The sequence below is a fragment of the Nerophis ophidion genome, linkage group LG28 (genome assembly GCF_033978795.1).
Source record: "Nerophis ophidion isolate RoL-2023_Sa linkage group LG28, RoL_Noph_v1.0, whole genome shotgun sequence".
Lineage (NCBI taxonomy): Eukaryota > Metazoa > Chordata > Actinopteri > Syngnathiformes > Syngnathidae > Nerophis > Nerophis ophidion.
Window position 1 is genome coordinate 6,958,484 of NC_084638.1, and position 23,089 is coordinate 6,981,572.

Genomic DNA, 23,089 nt, shown 5'->3' on the forward strand with positions numbered 1-23,089 from the left:
TGTGGATGGCTACCAAAAGCGCCTTATTGCAGGTAAACTTGCCAAGGGACATGTAAGCAAGTATTAACATTGCTGTATGTATACTTTTGATTGCTCACATTTTCAGTAGAGCCACAATAAATTCATAAAAGAAGCAAACTTCATGAATGTTTTTAGTGAGCAACAAGTATGTGCTCCAATCACATAAAAATAAGAGTTGTAGAAATGATTGGAAACTCCAGCCAGCCATGACATGATGTTCTTTACAAGTGTACGTAGACTTTTGAGCAGGACTGTACAATGTTGAAAATGTGGTCTTACCTGTGGTTGACCCAGTGAGGAAGGTTGTAGTCGTTCCCCAGACTGGTGTCAGGTGTGGATCTGTTGTGCAACTGTGGGGGAAATGTGCTTAAAAGTCAACACTCCTTTGTACAATTGAGTCGTAGTGTTACCCTAAATAGAGGAGTGTTACCTTAAAGAGAGGCGTGTTACCTTAAATAGAGGCGTGTTACCTTAAATAGAGGATTGTTACCTTAAATAGAGGATTGTTACCTTAAAGAGAGGAGTGTTACCTTAAAGAGAGGAGTGTTACCTTAAAGAGAGGAGTGTTACCTTAAAGAGAGGAGTGTTACCTTAAAGAGAGGAGTGTTACCTTAAAGAGAGGAGTGTTACCTTAAAGAGAGGAGTGTTACCTTAAATAGAGGAGTGTTACCTTAAATAGAGGAGTGTTACCTTAAAGAGAGGAGTGTTACCTTAAAGAGAGGAGTGTTACCTTAAAGAGAGGAGTGTTACCTTAAAGAGAGGAGTGTTACCTTAAATAGAGGAGTGTTACCTTAAAGAGAGGAGTGTTACCTTAAATAGAGGAGTGTTACCTTAAATAGAGGAGTGTTACCTTAAATAGAGGAGTGTTACCTTAAATAGAGTGTTACCTTAAAGAGAGGAGTGTTACCTTAAATAGAGGAGTGTTACCTTAAATAGAGGAGTGTTACCTTAAATAGAGGAGTGTTACCTTAAAGAGAGGAGTGTTACCTTAAAGAGAGGAGTGTTACCTTAAAGAGAGGAGTGTTACCTTAAATAGAGGAGTGTTACCTTAAAGAGAGGATTGTTACCTTAAAGAGAGGAGTGTTACCTTAAAGAGAGGAGTGTTACCTTAAAGAGAGGAGTGTTACCTTAAAGAGAGGAGTGTTACCTTAAAGAGAGGAGTGTTACCTTAAAGAGAGGAGTGTTACCTTAAAGAGAGGAGTGTTACCTTAAAGAGAGGAGTGTTACCTTAAAGAGAGGCACAGCGTGTAGCGGCTGCTCCCCCATACACACCAGGTCAACACCGATACCTGGAGGGAAACATTCATTCATCCATTTATAAACTAAGACATTATCTCCACATAAACTGTGCCACCACATGAACTTATAACATGTTCATGTGTCACATTGAGCCAGAGGCTGATTTACATCTGCAGGGTGAAAGTTGACTTTCAAGGTAAAAGTTGATTTTCAAGACAAAAAATTATTTTCAGGACAAAAAATTATTTTCAAGGTAAAAGTTAATTTCTTAAGACAAAAACTGATTTTCAAGGTATAAGTTGATTTTCAAGACCAAAAAATATTTTCATGGTAAAAGTTGATTTTCAAGACAAAAAAATTATTTTCAAGACAAAAAAATTATTTTCAAGACAAAAAAATTACTTTCGAGGTAAAAGTTTATTTTCAAGGTAAAAGTTTATTTTCAAGGTAAAAGTGGACTTTCAAGGTAAAAATGTATTTTCAAGACAAAAAATGATTTTCAAGGTAAAAATGGATTTTCAAGACAAAAAATGATTTTCAAGGTAAAAGTTAATTTCTTAAGACAAAAACTGATTTTCAAAGTATAAGTTGATTTTCAAGGCAAAAAATTATTTTCATGGTAAAAGTTGATTTTCAAGACAAAAAAATTACTTTCAAGGTAAAAGTTGACTATCAAGGTAAAAGTTGATTTTCAAGACAAAAAAATATTTTCAAGGTAAAAGTTAATTTCTTAAGACAAAAACTGATTTTCAAGGTATAAGTTGATTTTCAAGACAAAAAAATTACTTTCAAGGTAAAAGTTGACTATCAAGATAAAAGTTGATTTTCAAGACAAAAAAAATTACTTTCAAGGTAAAAGTTGATTTTCAAGACAAAAAAAATACTTTCAAGGTAAAAGTTGACTTTCAAGGTAAAAGTTAACTTTCAGGACAAACATTGATTTTCAAGACAACATTATTTAAGGTAAAAGTTGATTTTGAAGACAAAAAAAATTACTTTCAAGGTAAAAGTTGACTTTCAGGACAAAAATTGATTTTCAAGGTAAAAATAGATTTTCAAGACAAAAAATGATTTAAAAGTTGATTTTGAAGACAAAAAAATACTTTCAAGGTAAAAGTTGATTTTCAAGGTAAAAGTTGATTTCCAAAACAAAAAAAGATTTTCAAGACAAAAAATTATTTAAGATAAAAGTTGATTTTCAAGACAAAAAATTATTTTCAAGGTAAAAGTTGATTTTCAAGACAAAAAAGGATTTTCAAGACAAAAAAAAATATTTTTAAGGTATAAGTTCAGTTTCAAGACAAAAAATATTTAAGGTAAAAGTAGATTTTCCATCCATTCATCCATCTTCTTCCGCTAAAAAGTTGATTTTTTCAAAAAATGATTTTCAAGGTAAAAGTTGATTTTCGAGACAAAAAAATTATTGAAGATAAAAGTTGATTCTCAAAACAAAAAAGATTTAAGATAAAAGTTGATTTTCAAGACAAAAAATTATTTAAGATAAAAGTTGATTTTCAAGACAAAAAAAATGATCTCTAAGGTATAAGTTGAGTTTCAAGACGAAAAATATTTAATGTAAAAGTAGATTTTCCATCCATCCATCCATCTTCTTCCGCTAAAAAGTTGATTTTTTCAAGGTAAAAGTTTACTTTCAAAAGTTAATTTTCAAGGTAAAAGTTGATTTTCAAGACAAAAAATTATTTTCAAGGTAATTGATTTTCAAGACAAAAAATTATTGTCAAAGTAAAAATTGATTTTCAAGACAAACAATTATTTACGATAAAAGTTGATTTTGAAGACCAAAAAAATTACTTTCAAGGTAAAAGTTGATTTTCAAAACAAAAAAAGATTTAAGGTAAAAGTTGATTTTCAAGACAAAAAAGGATTTTCAAGACAAAAAAATATTTTAGGTAAAAGTTGATTTTCCATCCATCCATCCATCTTCTTCCGCTAAAAATTTGATTTTTTCAAGGTAAAAGTTCATTTTCAAGGTAAAAATTGATTTTGAAGACAAAAATGATTTAAGATAAAAGTTGATTTTGAAGACCAAAAAAATTACTTTCCAGGTAAAAGTTGATTTTCAAGGTAAAAGTTGATTTTCAAAACAAAAAAAGATTTAAGATAAAAGTTGATTTTCAAGACAAAAAAGGATTTTCAAGACAAAAAAGTGATTCAATCATTTTTAAGGTAAAAGTTGAGTTTCAAGACAAAAAATATTCAAGGTAAAAGTAGATTTTCTTTCCATCCATCCATCCATCTTCTTCCGCTAAAAAGTTGACTTTCAAGGTAAAAGTTGATTTTCAAGGTAAAAGTTGATTTTCAAGACAAAAAATAATTTTCAAGGTAAAAATTGATTTTCAAGACAAGAAATGATTTAACATAAAAGTTGATTTTGAAGACCAAAAAAATTACTTTCAAGGTAAAAGTTGATTTTCAAGGTAAAAGTGGATTTTCAAAACAAAAAAAGATTTTCAAGACAAAAAATTATTTAAGATAAAATTTGATTTTCAAGACAAAAAATGATTTTCAAGGTAAAAGTTGATTTTCAAGACAAAAAATGATTTTCAAGGTAAAAGTTGATTTTCAAGACAAAAAATTATCTTTAAGGTATAAGTTGAGTTTCAAGACAAAAAATATTTAAGGTAAAAGTAGATTTTCCATCCATCCATCTTCTTCCGCTAAAAAGTTGATTTTTTTCAAGGTAAAAGTTGATTTTCAAGACAAAAAATTATTTTCAAGGTAAAAATTGATTTTCGAGACAAAAAATTATTTAAGATAAAAGTTGATTTTGAAGACCAAAAAAATTACTTTCAAGGTAAAAGTTGATTTTCAAAACAAAAAAAGATTTAAGATAAAAGTTGATTTTCAAGACAAAAAAGGATTTTCAAGACAAAAAAAATTATTTTTAAGGTATAAGTTCAGCTTCAAGACAAAAAATATTTAAGGTAAAAGTTGATTTTCCATCCATCCTTCCATCTTCTTCCGCTAAAAAGTTGATTTTTTCAAGGTAAAAGTAAATTTTCAAGGTAAAAGTTAATTTTCAAGGTAAAAGTTGACTTTCAAGGTAAAAATTGATTTTCAAGACAAAAAATTATTTAAGGTAAAAGTTGATTTTGAAGACCCAAAAAATTACTTTCAAGGTAAAAGTTGATTTTCAAGGTAAAAGTTGATTTTCAAAACAAAAAAAGATTTAAGATGAAAGTTGATTTAAGACAAAAAAGGATTTTCAAGACAGAGAAAAATGATTTTCAAGGTAAAAGTTGAGTTTCAAGACGAAAAATATTTGAGGTAAAAGTAGATTTTCCATCCATCCATCCATCTTCTTCCGCTAAAAAGTTGATTTTTTCAAGGTAAAAGTTCATTTTCAAGGTAAAAGTTGACTTTCAAGGTAAAAGTTTACTTTCAATATAAAGACAAAAAAAAAGATTTTGAAGGTATAAGTTGAGTTTCAAGACAAAAAATATTTAAGGTAAAAGTTGATTTTGAAGACCAAAAAAATTACTTTTAAGGTAAAAGTTGATTTTCAAGGTAAACATTGACTTTCAAGGTAAAAGTTGATTTTCAAGACAAAAAATTATTTTCAAGGTAAAAATTTATTTTCAAGACAAAAAATTATTTAAGGTAAAAGTTGATTTTGAAGACCAAAAAAATTACTTTCAAGGTAAAAGTTGATTTTCAAGGTAAACATTGATTTTCAAGGTAAAAGTTGATTTTCAAGACAAAAAATTATTTAGGGTAAAAGTTTATTTTGAAGACCAATAAAATTACTTTCAAGGTAAAAGTAGATTTTCAAGGTAAAAGTTGATTTTCAAAACAAAAAAAAGATTTAAGATAACAGTTGATTTTCAAGACAAAAAAAATGATTTAAGGTATAAGTTCAGTTTCAAGACAAAAAATATTTAAGGTAAAAGTTGATTTTCCATCCATCCATCCATCTTCTTCCGCTAAAAAGTAGATTTTCAAGGTAAAAGTTGATTTCCAAGACAAAAAAGGATTACCCTAACGTGTTTGACCTCAAGACTCTACTTTTCCACTAGAGAGGGACCCGGGGACCACTCCAATATTTCCAGAGAACTAGAAGAGGTGTGAACGCTGCAATGCTGGAGTGGAAGTGAAATGCTGACAGAATGTAGTATGAATGCAAGAAGAGTTTGAATTTCCAGGAAAACCAAAATTTGGTTTGGCACTTTGGGAAAGTTAGTTTAAATGTCCAGGATGACTGGAATGTGTTAAAGTTGGAATGGTTTGAATAGCTTGAAAAATATGGGAATTGTGCAACTTGGGAAAATGTCCAATTCGTTTCAATGGGAACTTCCTGGAAATTTGGGGAAAAGCGGGATTTTTTTGAAAATGATTAGGAGCAAGAATGTCCTGAATTGGTTGGTGTTAGAATTGTTTAAATGTCGAAGTAGTAAATGGGAAATCCGGGATTTTTTTTTAGAATTGTTGAAGTAGAGCACACATGAAAATAATTCATACATCAAAGCAGTCCCGGGTGAAAAAGCTTGGGGATCCCCTTACTAGAATGCTGGGTTTTAAGTGGAATATATTCAGACTTACCGTTGTCAATCATGCGTTGCTTGGTCAGAATCATGAGCAGACGGTCTACTTCGAACACTCCAACCCCCGGCGTGATGACGACTGACATCTGTCCGGTGCGGTCAAAGTTACGGTTGATGTAATGCTTGTCAAACACTGAAGGGGAAATGGGAGAATGTCAGCTTTCGCTGAAATAAAACACTTTTGCTAGCCATCACAAGCTTCTGCTTACATTTTTGACCACAAAATTGGTGCAGTTCAGCTAAACGTGTTGCTTTTCCTGACATGGACTTGTTTCCTCAGCATTGTCCACATGTTTAAGTCAGGACTTTGGGGAAGAAAGCTTGTAAATCTCTACCGTGTGCCATAGAACGCGCCTCGATGTAGAAGTGTCTGTTTTATAGATCCTGACAGCCATGGGAGAGGCCGTATCAGGACCCGAAGTCTCCGAGAAGATAAGGCGGACGAGCAGAGGAGGGGCAAACCTGACACCGCTCCAAGCACATTTTGTTTTGAACTGTTTATGAACCGGTGCTGGGCTGCCGCATAATGTGACCCCTCCCCTTAGAAACAGCTTTAACTATGTAATCCGGGATTGCCCAAATAGATGGGGAGGCGCGGGAACTTTTTCCTTAGTGCGTGGGGGGAAACTGTACGATGGTGCAGTTCCACACGCTCTCCTCATTAACAAAAAAATTTAATCCTGTCTCTGTTTGATTCCTTTCTTCTTGTCCTGTTTAATAAATAGTTCGGTGTTTGAACCTGACATTATCATTTTTGCATCTCTCACCAGCTAGAAGATAAATGTGACGAAAATAGACGTAGTTGCAGCAACTTTTTTAAACCCTTAGTGAGGATTGTGACTGAATCTTCCATCTAAACGGGATTATGTGAGCGTCCCGTCAGTTGAGAGTGGATATAATACGTCAAGTGATGGTTTTATTATGCTTTAATATGGTTAGCTTGTATGTTGGTGAAACTGCATCCATTACTCACTCGGCTTCTAAAACGTATTGCTCGTCCTCTTTGTGCCCGGGCTCAAAAAAAGCACGGATCATCGTTTTTCCAAAAGTAATCGCGGTTGGCGCTCACAAATTCTGCTCGACTAGCATTGTTAACAAAAAAATGGAATCCTGTCTCTGTTTGATTCCTTGCTTCTTGTCCTGTTTAGTAAATAGTTCGGTGTTTGAACCTGACATTATAATTTTTGCATCTCTCACCAGCTAGAAGACAAATCTGACAGGCCGGTCACATTGTCAAAAATAGACGTAGTTGCAGAAACTTTTTTAACCGCTTAGTGAGGATTGTGACTGAATCTTCCATCTAAACGGGATTATGTGAGCGTCCCGTCAGTTGAGAGTGGATATAATACGTCAAGTGATGGTTTTATTATGCTTTAATATGGTTAGCTTGTATGTTGGTGAAACAGCATCCATTACTCACTCGGCTTCTAAAACGTATTGCTCGTCCTCTTTGTGCTCGGGCTCAAAAAAAGCATGGATCATCGTTTTTCCAAAAGTAATCGCCGTTGGCGCTCACAAAGTCTGTTCGATTAGCATTGTTAACAAAACAATTGAATCCTGTCTCTGTTTGATTCCTTGCTTCTTGTCCTGTTTAATAAATAGTTCGGTGTTTGAACCTGACATTATAATTTTTGCATCTCTCACCAGCTAGAAGACAAATCTGACAGGCCGGTCACATTGACTAAAATAGACGTAGTTGCAGCAACTTTTTTAACCGCTTAGTGAGGATTGTGACTGAATCTTCCATCTAAACGGGATTATGTGAGCGTCCCGTCAGTTGAGAGTGGATATAATACGTCAAGTGATGGTTTTATTATGCTTTAATATGGTTAGCTTGTATGTTGGTGAAACTGCATCCATTACTCACTCGGCTTCTAAAACGTATTGCTTGTCCTCTTTGTACTCGGGCTCAAAAAAAGCATGGATCATCGTTTTTCCAAAAGTAATCGCGGTTGGCGCTCACAAAGTCTGCTCGATTAGCATTGTTAACAAAAAAATTGAATCCTGTCTCTGTTTGATTCCTTGCTTCTTGTCCTGTTTAATAAATAGTTCGGTGTTTGAACCTGACATTATAATTTTTGCATCTCTCACCAGCTAGAAGACAAATCTGACAGGCCGGTCACATTGTCAAAAATAGACGTAGTTGCAGCAACTTTTTTAACCGCTTAGTGAGGATTGTGACTGAATCTTCCATCTAAACGGGATTATGTGAGCGTCCCGTCAGTTGAGAGTGGATATAATACGTCAAGTGATGGTTTTATTATGCTTTAATATGGTTAGCTTGTATGTTGGTGAAACAGCATCCATTACTCACTCGGCTTCTTAAACGTATTGCTCATCCTCTTTGTGCCCGGGCTCAAAAAAAGCACGGATCATCGTTTTTCCAAAAGTAATCGCGGTTGGCGCTCACAAAGTCTGCTCGATTAGCATTGTTAACAAAAAAATTGAATCCTGTCTCTTTTTGATTCCTTGCTTCTTCTCCTGTTTAATAAATAGTTCGGTGTTTGAACCTGACATTATAATTTTTGCATCTCTCACCAGCTAGAAGACAAATGTTACAGGCTGGTCACATTGACAAAAATAGACGTAGTTGTAGCAACTTTTTTAAACCCCTTAGTGAGGATTGTGACTGCATCTTCCATCTAAACGGGATTATGGGAGCATCCCGTCAGTTGAGAGTGGATATAATACGTCAAGTGATGGTTTTATTATGCTTTAAAGGGGAACATTATCACCAAACCTATGCAAGCGTCAATATATACCTTGATGTTGCAGAAAAAAGACCATGTATTTTTTCAACCGATTTCCGCACTCTAAATGGGTGAATTTTGGCAAATTTTAGCGATGACGTCAGAATGTGACGTCACCGAGGTAACACACCCGCCATCTTCATTTCCACATTACACACACCGGGTCTCAGCTCTGTTATTTTCCGTTTTTTCGACTATTTTTTGGAACCTTGGAGACATCATGCCTGGTGGGTGTGTTGTCGGAGGGTGTAACAACACTAACAGGGAGGGATTCAAGTTGCACCACCGGCAAGAAATCTGCCGCCAGACCCCCATTGAATGTACCAGAGTGTCTGCCGCCAGACCCCCATTGAATGTACCAAAGTGTCTCCCGCCAGACCCCCATTGAATGTAGCAAAGTGTCTCCCGCCAGACCCCCATTGAATGTACCAAAGTGTCTCCCGCCAGACCCCCATTGAATGTACCAAAGTGTCTCCCGCCAGACCCCCATTGAATGTACCAAAGTGTCTGCCGCCAGACCCCCATTGAATGTACCAGAGTGTCTCCCGCCAGACCCCCATTGAATGTACCAAAGTGTCTGCCGCCAGACCCCCATTGAATGTACCAAAGTGTCTCCCGCCAGACCCCCATTGAATGTACCAAAGTGTCTCCCGCCAGACCCCCATTGAATGTACCAAAGTGTCTGCCGCCAGACCCCCATTGAATGTACCAAAGTGTCTCCCGCCAGACCCCCATTGAATGTACCAAAGTGTCTGCCGCCAGACCCCCATTGAATGTACCAGAGTGTCTCCCGCCAGACCCCCATTGAATGTACCAGAGTGTCTCCACATTTGACCGGCGATGCTAAGGCAGACATGGCACAGAGATGTATGGATAACCTGCAGATGCATTTGCAACCATTAAGTCAACAAAATCACAAAGGTGAGTTTTGTTGATGTTGACTTATGTGCTAATCAGACATATTTGGTCGCGGCGTGACTGCCAGCTAATCGATGCTAACATGCTATTTACGCTAGCTGCATGTACATTTGAAACTAGATACCCACATTTAATGCGAAACAAACACTTACCAATCGACGGATTTAAGTTGCTCCAGTGTCACAAGATGCGAAAGTCCTGATCGTTTGGGCCGCACATTTTACCGCCGATGCAAATGAGGCAGCCATGCTACGGGCCACTTCATTAGGTACACCCACGCTATGGCTGAATAGCGTCAATAGCTATAATTTCGTTTTCACGATCTGCTTCCATACTCCGACCATCTGTTTCAATACATGCGTAATCTGTTGAATCGCTTAAAACGCTGAAATCCGAGTCTGAATCCGAGCTAATGTCGCTATATCTTGCTGTGCTAACCGCAATGTTGTTTGTATTGGCAGCCCTGTATGACGTCACAGGGAAATGGACAGTCGCAAGGCAAATAGCGAAAATCAAGAACTTTAAAACTTTTTTTAGGGATATTCCGGGACCGATAAAATTTGGGAAAAAAATTAAAAAAATACAACAAGGGAACTGATTTTTATTGTTTTTAACCCTTTTGAAATTGTGATAATGTTCCCCTTTAATATGGTTAGCATGTATCATCGTTTTTCCAAAAGTAATCGCCGTTGGCGCTCACAAAGTCTGCTCGATTAGCATTGTTGTTGATGGGGAAGGGATCTGTGGTTACGCCTCGACATCACGGATCACGCACCGTAACTGGCTTGTTTATTCGCAAACTTTGGAAGTCTTTTGCCGTCATAAATCAGACATATACAGGATGATGATAGTTTCAATATTCCAACTCTACTTGAAATTGTCTATTTGCTACTAAACTGTCATATTTGACTTGGTTTTGGGTACTAACCATTGAAGGAAAGGTTGATGGCTTCCAAGTAGTTCCCCTGGGCAGAAGTTGAGTTGTATCCAAGCGGAAAGTCATCTGGTATGAAGGAAAAAAAAAAAAACGTTTTCCGGTCAAAGCAACATTTAAACACAATCGAAGATGGTAAGTTTCACCTGCTTCTTTAAGCCGAACCAGGACAGGATACTGAATAAAAAGCTTCTTTACGGTGACAAGTAACGACGTCCACTCCTCCCGCCTCTCATTCTGGGCCACAACTCTGGTTGCAAAAAAATACATATATACATATATACATATATATATATATATATATATATATATATATATATACGGCAATGTTAATATTTGCTTACATGTCCCTTGGCAAGTTTACCTGCAATAAGGCACTTTTGGTAGCCATCCGCAAGCTTCTGCTTACATTTTTCACCACAAAATTGCAGCAATTCAGCTAAATGTGTTGCTTTTCTGACATGGACTTGTTTCTTCAGCATTGTCCACATCTTTAAGTCAGGACTCTGACATCACATGGACAAAGATAAGACCTTCTGGAAGGAAGTTTTGAGGTCAGATGAAACAAAAATGGAGCTGTTTGACCACAATACCCAGAAATACGTTCGGAGGAGACGTTCTACGGTAAGCAATAGTTTTTTGGGGGCGGTATAGCTGGCCGTGCCAGAAACTTCAAGGTTGCAGGTTCGATCCCCGCGTCCGCCATTTTAGTCACTGCCGTTGTGTCCTTGGGCAAGACACTTTACCCACCTGCTCCCAGTGCCACCCACACTGGTTTAAATGTAACTTAGATATTGGGGTATCACTATGTAAAGCGCTTTGAGACACTTGAGAAAAGCGCTATATAAATATAATTCACTTCACTTCATTATGTTCGTAGTTTGTGTTTCTTGTTTAGCACTTAGCAATACTGCTACTTGCTGGATCTGCTTGTCGCACAGCTTCTAAAACGTGTGGGTCATCCTCTGTATGCTCAGGCTCAAAAATATAATGTTCTGGGTCCTCATTTGTCCCTCAACCGTCATTATCGTCTTTCATGAAGCCTACCATGATTAGTAGTTGTTGAAGGAAATAGCGAAAGTTGTGATACGTCTTTGAAATGATTGTGCCGCCGTACGCTTAAAATAAGAAAAATATGAAAATATTGCATATTTCTGGGTATTGTGGCCAAACGGCTCCATTTTTGTTTCCTCTGACCGCAGAACTTTCATCCAGAAGGTCTTATCTTTGTCCATGTGATGTCAGATGGAACAAAAATGGAGCTATTTGGCCACAATACCCAGCAATATGTTCAGAGGAGAAAAGGTGAGGCCTTTAATCCCAGGAACACCACGCCTACCGTCAAGCATGGTGGTGGTAGTATTATGCTCTGGGCCTGTTTTGCCTGCCAATGGAACTGCTGCTTTAAATGGGACAATGAAAAAGGAGGATTAGCTCCAAATTGTTCAGGACAAACTAAAATCGTCAGGGGGGAGGTTGGGTCTTGGGCACAGTTGGGTGTTCCAACAGGACAATGACCACAAAAGTGATAAAGGAATGGCTAAATCAGGCGAGAATGAAGGTTTTAGAATGGCCTTCCCAGAGTCCTGACTTAAAAGGTGTGGACAATGCTGAAGAAACAAGTCCGTGTCAGAAAAGCAACACATTTAGCTGAACTGCAGCAATTTTGTGGTGAAAAATGTCAGCAGAAGCTTGTGGATGGCTACCAAAAGCGCCTTATTGCAGTGAAACTTGCCAAAGTAAGCAAATATTTACCCAGCAGATGTGCTCACATTTTCAGTAGAGCCATAATAAATTCATAAAAGAAGCAAACTTCATGAATGTTTTTGTGAGCAACAAGTATGTGCTCCAATCACTACATCACAACAAAATAAGAATGATTGGAAAGTCAAGACAGCCATGACACCATGAATGTATATTAGTGAAACTTTCCGCCTCCAAAGTGCCTGATTGAAACATCACCTGTAGAAGTCTTCAAAGAAGCGTCCTTCGTGATCCTGCTGAATGGACGCTCTCAGACACTCAGGGAAGTCCTCTGCAGAAGACCAGCAGTCCGATTGTGAAGTGTCAAACATGGACACGGGGGGGAGAGGCTCACCTATTGACTTGGCGCTGTAGAAAGTGCGTGAAAAGAGCACGACGGTGACTTCGTGAGTGCAGTTCTTCTCCTGTTCCGGGCAAGGAAACAGCGTCAATATCCAAAAAACAACAATTTCCAAACAAAAATATATTTCCCTAACCTTCCACTTGCCAAAAAGGTCGGAGAGGAAACCATTGACGGCCTTCTCAAAGTAGAGATCCCCTTCATGCAGAATGTTTGGTTGGACTCAGCAAAAAGGTGTGTGAAAGGAGACAAAGAACTCACCATAGATGTCAAAGTCCCACATCTCACAGCTCATCTGGATTAGGATGTAAACCATGGCTGAAGTGGATCTGAACACAACCTGGATTAAAAAAGGTCAGATGGTCAAACGTCCATCCATTTTCTACCGCTTATTCCCTCAGCTACAATCGGGCGGAAGGCGGGGTACACCCTGGACAAGTCGCACCTCATCACAGGGCCAACACAAAAAACAAAATATATATATGTATATATATTAGGGATGCACCGATTAATCGGTAACCGAATATATTCGGCCGAATATGGCAAAAAAAGCCACATTCGGCCTTCGGTGGAATGAGTTAAAAACAAGGCCGAATAGTGGCGTGTGACGCAATTTTTTGACGCGGTGACGCAATCAACCAACTTTCAGTGTTAAATTTAAATTGTTTTATACATAGTTAGTTTCCTTCTTTTTATTCTGAAGCTGAAGTACTGTTATTGACACATCTGTTCTGGCCTGGGATGGGTTGTGTACCTGTATAAGTGTATGAGGTTACAAGCACACACTTTATTGAGATTTAGTGAGGCCTCTGTTTACATTATTAGCCTGTTGTGTAGGCTACCTGTATAAGTGTATGAGGTTACAAGCACACACTGAATTGAGATTTACTTGAGCCTTCTGTTTACATTATTAGCATATCTACTGTGGCTAAGCAGACCTTTGCCAAAAGGACAATAATTCATTTGTTGTGGGTTTATCCACTTTAATGCACTTTATTTATTTTTTTTGGAATGCATGTTTTGTTTGAAGGCCTAATATAAATGAAAAACTGTGCTTTTTTAGAAAGGCAAAGGCTACTGGAATATTAAAAAATGTCAATATTCAATAAAAATTTACTTTATTTGGAAAAACATGTCTAAAAATTTATTCTAGGCTATTTATGCAATATAAAAAAAGTTGTGACAAACTGCATTTATTATTCGGTATTCGGCCAAGCGCTCAAATTTTATTCGGTTTCGGCTTCGGCCACAAATTCTCATTTTGGTGAAGAGAATTATATTTATATAGCGCTTTTTCTCTAGTGACTCAAAGCGCTTTACATAGTGAAACCCAATATCTAAGTTACATTTAAAACAGTGTGGGCAAAGTGTCTTGCCCAAGGACACAACGGCAGTAACTAGGATGGCACAAGCGGGAATCGAACCTGCAACTCTCAAGTTGCTGGCACGGCCACTCTACCAACTGAGCTATGCCGCCCGCATTATTTTGGTGCATCCCTAATATATATATATATATATATATATATATATATATATATATATATATATATATATATATATGTGTGTGTATGTGTATATATACACATATATCCATATATACACATACAGTATATACATATACACATACATACACACACAAACATTTTTTTTTTATCCCAATGTGGCCCCCAGGGACACCCCTTGTCCAAACGTACAGAATAAACCGCACTATGTTAGTAAATCAGTTAAGGAAAATGAGTAAATCATATTAATAACATCCCGTAATTTGATTTCCATATCATTAACAGTGTTTCCCACAGGTCAAGGGGGGGGGGGTCAGCGGCGGCGATGACCAAGAAGAACGCGTAGTTGGACTATAATTACAACACTTTATGTACATATTTATATACATATTTACATATTTATATAATATGTAACTACAAGCTCCATTCACAGACAGAGTCCCATTGTTTTTATGAGCGGTCAAGCGAGTCAAAAGCTGAAAAAATAAATACATAAATACATAAAAATTATAATTTTTATTTTTATTTTTGGCGGCCGTAATTCTTTCGTGACGGGCCGCCACAAATAAATTAGTGTGAGAAACCCTGATTAATCATTTCATCTTCTGAATGATAAAAAAAAATAACCACCAATGGGAGATTTTTAAAACTCTGCCAACCTCAATTCCTCCTAATCGACAGATGACTATCTCATCATTTATTCTGAAAGTAAGAATGAAGATATCATAATTCTAACATGTAACCATAAAAAACATTTGTACATTTCCAGAATATGCTTGGTCAATTTTTAAACCAACAAAATCTGAATTTGTCTTTATTTTTAAGTTCTCATGCCATGATAAGACCAGTCCAGCCCACTTGGGGCTCCTGAGCTAAAGTGAGTTAGACACACAAAGTAGGCAGGTTGTGTTATGTGTGAGCATGTGTGTTAACTTGGTTTTTTTCCTGATGCATGACTAGGGAAGGTTGTTTGGATCAAATGCTATGTATGTACTATGTAATCTCCGTGTATATGAATTACCATGAATTGATGAAGGTGGACCCCGACTTAAACAAGTTGAAAAACTTATTGGGTTTTACAGTTTAGTGGTCGATTGTATGCAATATGTACTGTACTGTGCAATCTACTAATAAAAGTTTCAATCAATTAATCTTACCCTGGTGTCCTCAGTAAGTAGGTCGGTTGTGTTATGTGTGAGCATGTGTGTTAACTTCTTTGTTTTTTTTCCTGCTCCATGACTAGGGAAGGTTGTTTGGATCAAATGCTATGTATGTACTATGTAATCTCTGGTCCGTGTATATGAATTACCATGAATTGATGAAGGTGGACCCTGACTTAAACAAGTTGAAAAACTTATAGGGGTGTTAGCATTTAGTGGCAAATTGTATGGAATATGTACTGTACTGTGCAATCTACTAATAAAAGTATCAATCAATCAATCTTACCCTGGTGTCCTCACTGACGTATCCACACGTCACTTTCTCTCCCTTCACCCACATTTCACTGGCCTGGGACCTAGCACACACATTCAATGCACTTTGAAAAACAGAATGATAAAACAAAGTTGAGGAATTATATTTTTGACTAATTAATATTTCGCCAAATTACAACTGAATCAGTTGAAAAGCAAAACACTTTAGCTGAACTCCACCAATTATGGAGCTAATCCTCCTTTTTCATTGTCCCATTTAAAGCAGCAGTTCCATTGGCAGCAAAACAAGCCCAGAGCATAATACTACCACCACCATGCTTGACGGTAGGTATAGTGTTCCTGGGATTAAAGGCCTCACCTTTTCTCCTCCAAACATATTGCTGGGTATTGTGGCCAAACAGCTCCATTTTTGTTCCATCTGACATCACATGGACAAAGATAAGACCTTCTGGATCAAAGTTCTGCAGTCAGAGTAAACAAAAATGTAGCCGTTTGGCCACAATACCCAGAAATATGCAATATTTTCATATTTTTCTTATTTTAAGCGTACGGCGGCACGATAATCACAACTTTTACTATTTCCTTCAACAACTACTAATCATGGTAGGCTTCATGAAAGACGATAATGACGGTTGAGGGACAAATGAGGACCCAGAACATTATATTTTTGAGCCTGAGCATACAGAGGATGACCCACACGTTTTAGAAGCTGTGCGACAAGCAGATCCAGCAAGTAGCAGTATTGCTAAGTGCTAAACAAGAAACACAAACTACGAACATAATGAAGTGACGTGAATTATATTTATATAGCGCTTTTCTCAAGTGACTCAAAGCACTTTACATAGTGATACCCCAATATCTAAGTTACATTTAAACCAGTGTGGGTGGCACTGGGAGCAGGTGGGTAAAGTGTCTTGCCCAAGGACACAACGGCAGTGAATAAGATGGCGGACGCGGGGATCGAACCTGCAACCTTGAAGTTGCTGGCACGACCGCTCTACCAACCAAGCTATACCGCCCCAAAAAACTATCACTTACCGTACAATGTCTGCTCTCACTGGGATGACGACCGATGGGATGTTTACATCTTCCCGTTTAGATGAAGAATTAATCGTAGATTAAAACCTTCTGGATGAAAGTTCTGCGGTCGGAGGAAACAAAAATGTAGCCGTTTGGCCACAATACCCAGAAATATGCAATATTTTCGTATTTCTCTTATTTCAAGCGTACGGCGGCACGATAATTTCAAAGACGCATCACTTTCGCTATTTCCTTCAACAACCACAACAACTACTAATCATGGTAGGCTTCATGAAAGACGACAATGACGGTTGAGGGACAAATGAGGATCCAGAACACTATATTTTTTGAGCCTGAGCATACAGAGGATGACCCACACGTTTTAGAAGCTGTGTGACAAGCACATCCAGCAAGTAGCGGTATTGCTAAGTGCTAAACAAGAAACACAAACTACGAACATAATGAAGTGAAGTGAATTATATTTATATAGCGCTTTTCTCAAGTCACTCAAAGCGCTTTACATAGTGATACCCCAATATCTAAGTTACATTTAAACCAGTGTGGGTGGCACTGGGAGCAGGTGGGTAAAGTGTCTTGCCCAAGGACACAGTGGCAGTGACTAAGATGGCAGAAGCGGGGATCGAACCTGCAACCTTGAAGTTGCTGGCACGGCCGCTCTACCAACCAATCTATACCGTCCCAAAACACTATCACTTACCGTTTAGATGAAGAATTAATCGTAACCCCCTCACAAGTGAGCCTCTTTTCGTCTCTTTTTCAAATGTCAAAGTTGACCTGCTTCTCGGTTTTCAACCACAACCTTCTACTGCACGAGCGACAAACCTGATTTACAATCTAGAATTAACTTTCACCAGCTCCGAGGCGATGCCGCAGCTCAGAATGTCAACGTGGCAGAAAAAGCTAGTTCCCTTCCGTGATCATGGCGCTGCTTAAAAGTAGTTCCTCTGCGTTAGAGCTTAAAATTAAATCACTGGTTAATATTCAGGTTATGACATTGAAATGGAGCATTTTTGGCGGATTTTTGGATGTTTTTTTAGAGGGTCATGGCGCTGCTTAAAAGTAGTTCCTCTGCATTAGAGCTTAAAATAACATCACTGGTTAATATTCAGGTTATGACATTGAAATGGAGCATTTTTGGCGGATTTTTGGATGTTTTTTTAGAGGGTCATGGCACTGCTTAAAGTAGTTCCTCTACGTTAGAGCTTAAAATAAAATCACTGGTTAATATTCAGGTTATGACATTGAAATGGAGCATTTTTGGCGGATTTTTGGATGTTTTTTTAGATTGTTTTGTGGGCGCAATAAAATACTTGCACTAGCTGCATGGCTATCCACCTCCTACTTGCAGTACAATACTAATTACAATGCATAAACAAAGAAAAATGTGTTCTTGATAGGTAAAATAAAAAAAAAAGTGCAGTTCCCCTTTAAGGCCCAGAATGAAGTTGACAAGTGATGAGTGCTGGTCAACATAGGAACACACCTGACTCCGGCAAAATCCACTTTCTGCGACACGTAGGCACAAGTGCTCACCTGCCACACAGAAAAACACAACAAAAAGTATTTGCTATTTCACACAAAAAAAACCTTATTTACACCTTTTTTTGTTTTTTTTTACCAAACTCTTCTTTAGTCTCCACATCTCTCCTCGGCCGATATACTGGTCCTTAAAAGTCAGTTCCATCAAGTCCAGGGTTACATCCTGATGGAGAAACAAATACATGTAAACATGGTGGTGCAAAACCACAGCACAATATAAACTGCCACACACCTTCAAAATAACTTGTTTTTGTTATTTGTCACCAGTCTGGCCCACTTGGGAGTAGATTTTTCTCCATGTGCCCCCCCCCCCCCCAGTTAAAATGACTTTGACACCCTTGCTCAGTCAGAGGTATTTTTAGGGACCGATGTCTCTCTGGGACAGAGGACACTATTGTATTTCTAAGGTTTTATTAGGGTCCCTATTGAATCTGGTGCGTTTTATTATTATTCCGCTCCTTTGCACCCTAATTTGACCCCCTTAACATGCTTCAAAACTCACCAAATTTGACACACACGTCAGTATGGCAAACCTTCCCAACTTATTAAGCAACCAAACCCCAAAAATAAAATTGCGCGCTAGCGCCCCCTAGGAAGAGACAAAAAACAGACTGCCTGTAACTTCCGTTAGGAATGTCATAGAGACATGAAACAAAAACCTCTATGAAGGTCTGACTTAGACCTAAATTCCCCATTAGAAACGTCTATACCTAAGATCAACAGAAATTTGCAAAAACTCATTCAAAGCAAAAATTTTCGCAAAAAATTCAATTTTTGCCTCTTTGAGCTGTAATTTGACCCCCTTAAAATGCTTCAAAACTCACCAAACTTGGCACACACATCAGGACTGGCAAAAATTGCGATTTAATGAAAAAACCAAAACCCAAAAGTCAAAAATGCGCTCTAGCGCAATTTTTGGATAAAACACAGAAAAACTGCTCCTAGGAAGAAAACACACACAAAACGGCTTGTAACTTCCGGTAGGAATGTCGGAGAGACCTGAAACAAAAACCTCTATGTAGGTCTCACTTAGACCTACATTTCATTCATAGACATCCTTCAGCAAAAATCAACCGGAAGTTTGCAATTACCCCTTCAAAAGTCACCAAACTGTACACACACATCAGGACTGGCGAAAATAGCAATCTAATAAAAACAAAAAAAACCCCAAAACTCTAAATTGCGCTCTAGCCCCCCCCCAGGAATAAAACACAGACAAAACGGCTCATAGGAAAAAAACACATACAAAACTGCTTGTATATTCTGGTAGGAATGTCGTAGAGACATGAAACAAAAACCTCTATGTAGGTCTCACTTAGACCTACATTTCATCATTCATTGACGTCCTTCAGCAAAAATCAACAGGAGGTTTGCAATCACCCCTTCAAAACTCACCAAACTGTACACACACATCAGGACTGGTGAAAATTGCGATCTAATAAAAAAACCAAACCCCAAAACTCAAAATTGCGCTTTAGCGCCCCCCAGGAATAAAACACAGACAAAACTGCTCCTAGGAAAAAAACACATACAAAACTGCTTGTAACTTCCGGTAGGAATGTCAGAGAGACATGAAGTTTCCTAAAAAATGTCATTTTTGCCTCTTTGAGCTGTAATTTCATCCCCTTAAAAATGCTTCAAAACTCACCAAACTGGACACACACGTCAGGACTGTCGAAAATTGAGATTTAATAAAAAACAAACTCAAAATTGCGCTCTTGCGCCTCCTAGTAATAAAACACAGACAAAACTGCTCCTAGGAAGAAAATACAGACAACACTGCTTGTAACTTCCGGTAGGAATGTTGTAGAGACATGAAACAAAAAACTCTATGTAGGTCTCACTTAGACCTACATTTCATTCATTGACATCCTTCAGCAAAAATCAACAGGAAGTTGGCAATCACCCCTTCAAAACAAAAGTTTTGTAAAAACCCGTCACCTTTTTTCAATCATTATCTCCTCTGAGCGCGTTTGTTGTGTCGGCTTCAAACTACCACAGGAAAGAGATTGAACCCTTCTGATTAAAAGTTGACGAAAGAGTTTTTCTAACTGCTCCGGTTTTGATTTTACGAGCCTTCAAAGAACCACTACGCTGATGCTGCCGTCTCAAGATGGCCGCTTAAAAGCAGGAAGCAGCAGCGTGACCACACAATGCAGAGAAGGTAGGTAATGTGCGGGGTAAAGATATGTTGACTGGGTGAAAGAAGGAGGCACCAGTTTGACTCCAGGATACAGAGAAGGTAGGTAATGTGCAGGTAAAGATATGTTGACTGGGTGAAAGAAGAAGGGCACCAGTTTGACTCCAGGATACAGAGAAGGTAGGTAATGTGCAGGTAAAGATATGTTGTCTGGGTGATGGCAGGAAGCACCAGCATGTATGGGTGACAGAAAGAAGCACCAGTATGACCCCAGGATGCAGGGACGGTAGGTAATGTGCAGGTAAAGATATGTTGAATGGGTAAAGGCAGGAAACACCAGCAAAACTCTGTCCTGTCCATCGCTGCTTGCAGCTTTAATTTAATTAAATTAATTAATTTATTTATTAAACCTTTCAAAAAATTGGACCTGGCTATAAAGGGTACTGATCCACACCTGATTAGGACCAGACTGTGGTGGCATAAAGTCCAACAAGTGTAACACACCTTGGGGTCAACGACGTTAACGATGACGTCTTGATACGCACGCAGTCTGAAGGCCTGCGCCACGGTCTGATCCACGCTCACCGTCTCTGAAAAAGATACCTTTTTAAACCGTGGTTTACCCCATGACAGGGGTTGCATGTTCCATTTATATTCACAGTCATGTACCATATTGACAAAAGTATTTGGCCACCTGCTTTGACTCTCATATGAAGTTGAAGTGCCATCCCATTCCTAACCCTTAGGCTTCAATATGACCTTTTGCAGCTATTACAGCTTCTACTCTTCTGGGAAGGCTGTCCACAAGGTTGCCGAGTGTCTTTATAACAATTTTACACCGTTCTTCAAGAAGGCCTGGCGCTCAGTCTCCGTTCTAGTTCATCCCAAAGGTGTTCTATGGGCTGCAGGTCAGGACTCTGTGCAGGCCAGTCAAGTTCATCCACACCAGACGCTGTCATCCTTGTCTTTATTGACCTTGCTGGAAGAGACCCCGGCCGAGTCATACCAAAGACTATAAAAATGGGAGCCATTGCCTCCCTGGTTGGCAATCAGCATCAAGGGTTGGAATTGGGGGTTAAATCACCATAAATGATTCCCGGGTGCGGCACCGCTTCTGCTCACTGCTTCCCTCACTTCCCAGGGGGTGATCAAAGGGATGGGTCGAATACAGAGGACAAATTTCACCACACCTAGTGTGTGTGTGTGTGTGTGACTATCATTGGTACTAGAGGAAGGGGCCCCGCTCTAAACTGTTCCCATAAGGTCAGGAGCATGGAATTGTCCAAAAAATGTTTTGGCATCCTGGAGCATTCAAAGAACTAACTCCTAAAAAACAACCTCATGCCATAATTCCTCCTCCACCAGATCTCACACTCGGCACAAAGCAGTTTGAAATTTGGCGACCTCCAAACCCAGACTGGTCCATCAGGTTGCCAGATAGATAGGCATGATTCATCAGTCCAGAGAAGGTGTCTCCGCTGCTCTAGAGTCCAGTGGTGATGTCCTTTACACCACTGCATCCCATGCTTTGCATTGGACTTGGTGATGTATGGCTTAGATTCAGCTGCACGGCCATGGAAACCCATTCCGTGAAGCTGGATTGGAAGGTGACATGAAGTTTGGAGCTCTGTAGCGAGTGCAGAAAGTCTTTGCTCTATGCCAGGGGTAGGGAACCTATGGTTCTAGAGCCAGATGACTGCACCTGGCTCTCAGATAAATCTTAACTGACATGGCTCTCACGGAAATACTTTTTAAAATATTTGGCTTGTATGGCTCTCTCAGCCAAAAAGGTTCCCGACCCCTGCTCTATGCTGACCTCTCTGTCAGTTTATGTGGTCTACCAATTGGTTGCTGTTGTTCCCAAAATCTTCACTTTTCTTATAATAAAGTTGACTTTGGGATATTTAGGATATTTCAGGACTGGATTTGTTGCACAGGTGGCATCCTGTGACAGTTGAACGCTGGAAATCACTGAGAGCGGCCCATTCTTTCACAAATGTTGGTAGAAACAGTCTCCATGCCTAAGTGATTGATTTGATACACCTGTGATTAGTGATTAGGACACCTGGTTCTCATAATTTGGATGGCTGGCTAAATACTTTTGGCAATATAGTGTAACTTTGACTGTCACCTTTAAATGAGGTTTTTGATGCAGGATATTGGTGTTAAACAATGCCAAAGCATCAAAACTTCAAGTTGCTGCATTTATGTTTGATAAGTACATCACATGTCATGTGACTCACCTTTCTGCAGGTCTTCTTTCAGGCTCTTTACTTGCAGCAAAAGGGGACTAAACATTTCAAGAGAAAAAAAGAATATATATTTTTTAAAACAATGCAATGTCTCTCACCTTAATGATACATTTGTGTTATCTTCCACATTTTGTTCACCTTAAGTCAAGACTTTAAATGATGTATTTGGTCATTTCCTTTTCCATGTGAGAATGATCTGGATAACGCAGGGGTGTCCAAACTTTTTCCACAGAAAAATTATAGCAATGGGGGGCCATTTTGATTTTTTTCATTTTCAAACCATAACATAATATATACATTTTTTTTTTTTTTTTACCTTTAGGGCCCCCGGGGACCATAAAGTGTCTAAGTCATTATATTGTTAAAAACAAGTCAAATTATTATTATTTTTTAATTTATTTAACGCTTACAGTAAATCTCTGCAGTATATCAACTTCTGGGTGATATTAAGTTAAAAAAAAAAAAAAAAAAAAAAAGGCTTTATGCATTTTCTGTCAAAGACAATTTGTTTTTTTATAACGTGAAGTAATTAGAGCTTTAAAAAGATCAATAATGCAGGACACCATTGATTTGAATTATTTTATATTTTTGAGTAATCACAGTGAAAAGATAAATTAAATCCCATTTAATATATTTGGGATCCAGAAGGTGTCC

At 38.1% G+C, this 23,089-nt stretch overlaps 1 protein-coding gene across 11 annotated transcripts in view; it reads right to left on the reverse strand.

Annotated features, from left to right (window-relative positions):
- Nucleotides 1-23,089, reverse strand: part of depdc5 (DEP domain containing 5, GATOR1 subcomplex subunit) — a 106,265-nt gene that overhangs the window by 75,793 nt on the left and 7,383 nt on the right. For all 11 annotated transcript variants that reach the window (XR_009804814.1, XM_061890881.1, XM_061890880.1 and 8 more), the window contains exons 4-17: nucleotides 22,427-22,473; nucleotides 20,688-20,773; nucleotides 18,123-18,206; nucleotides 17,988-18,037; nucleotides 15,477-15,546; nucleotides 12,790-12,868; nucleotides 12,665-12,726; nucleotides 12,523-12,592; nucleotides 12,387-12,459; nucleotides 10,571-10,674; nucleotides 10,419-10,493; nucleotides 5,821-5,955; nucleotides 1,249-1,310; nucleotides 301-371 (exon numbers count right to left, since the gene is read on the reverse strand). Coding sequence is in view for 10 of the 11 variants with exons in the window: in XM_061890881.1 (XP_061746865.1) it covers nucleotides 301-371; nucleotides 1,249-1,310; nucleotides 5,821-5,955; nucleotides 10,419-10,493; nucleotides 10,571-10,674; nucleotides 12,387-12,459; nucleotides 12,523-12,592; nucleotides 12,665-12,726; nucleotides 12,790-12,868; nucleotides 15,477-15,546; nucleotides 17,988-18,037; nucleotides 18,123-18,206; nucleotides 20,688-20,773; nucleotides 22,427-22,473 (1,068 nt within the window). In the remaining variant the exon portion in view is untranslated. The remainder of the gene's footprint in view (nucleotides 1-300; nucleotides 372-1,248; nucleotides 1,311-5,820; nucleotides 5,956-10,418; nucleotides 10,494-10,570; nucleotides 10,675-12,386; nucleotides 12,460-12,522; nucleotides 12,593-12,664; nucleotides 12,727-12,789; nucleotides 12,869-15,476; nucleotides 15,547-17,987; nucleotides 18,038-18,122; nucleotides 18,207-20,687; nucleotides 20,774-22,426; nucleotides 22,474-23,089) is intronic.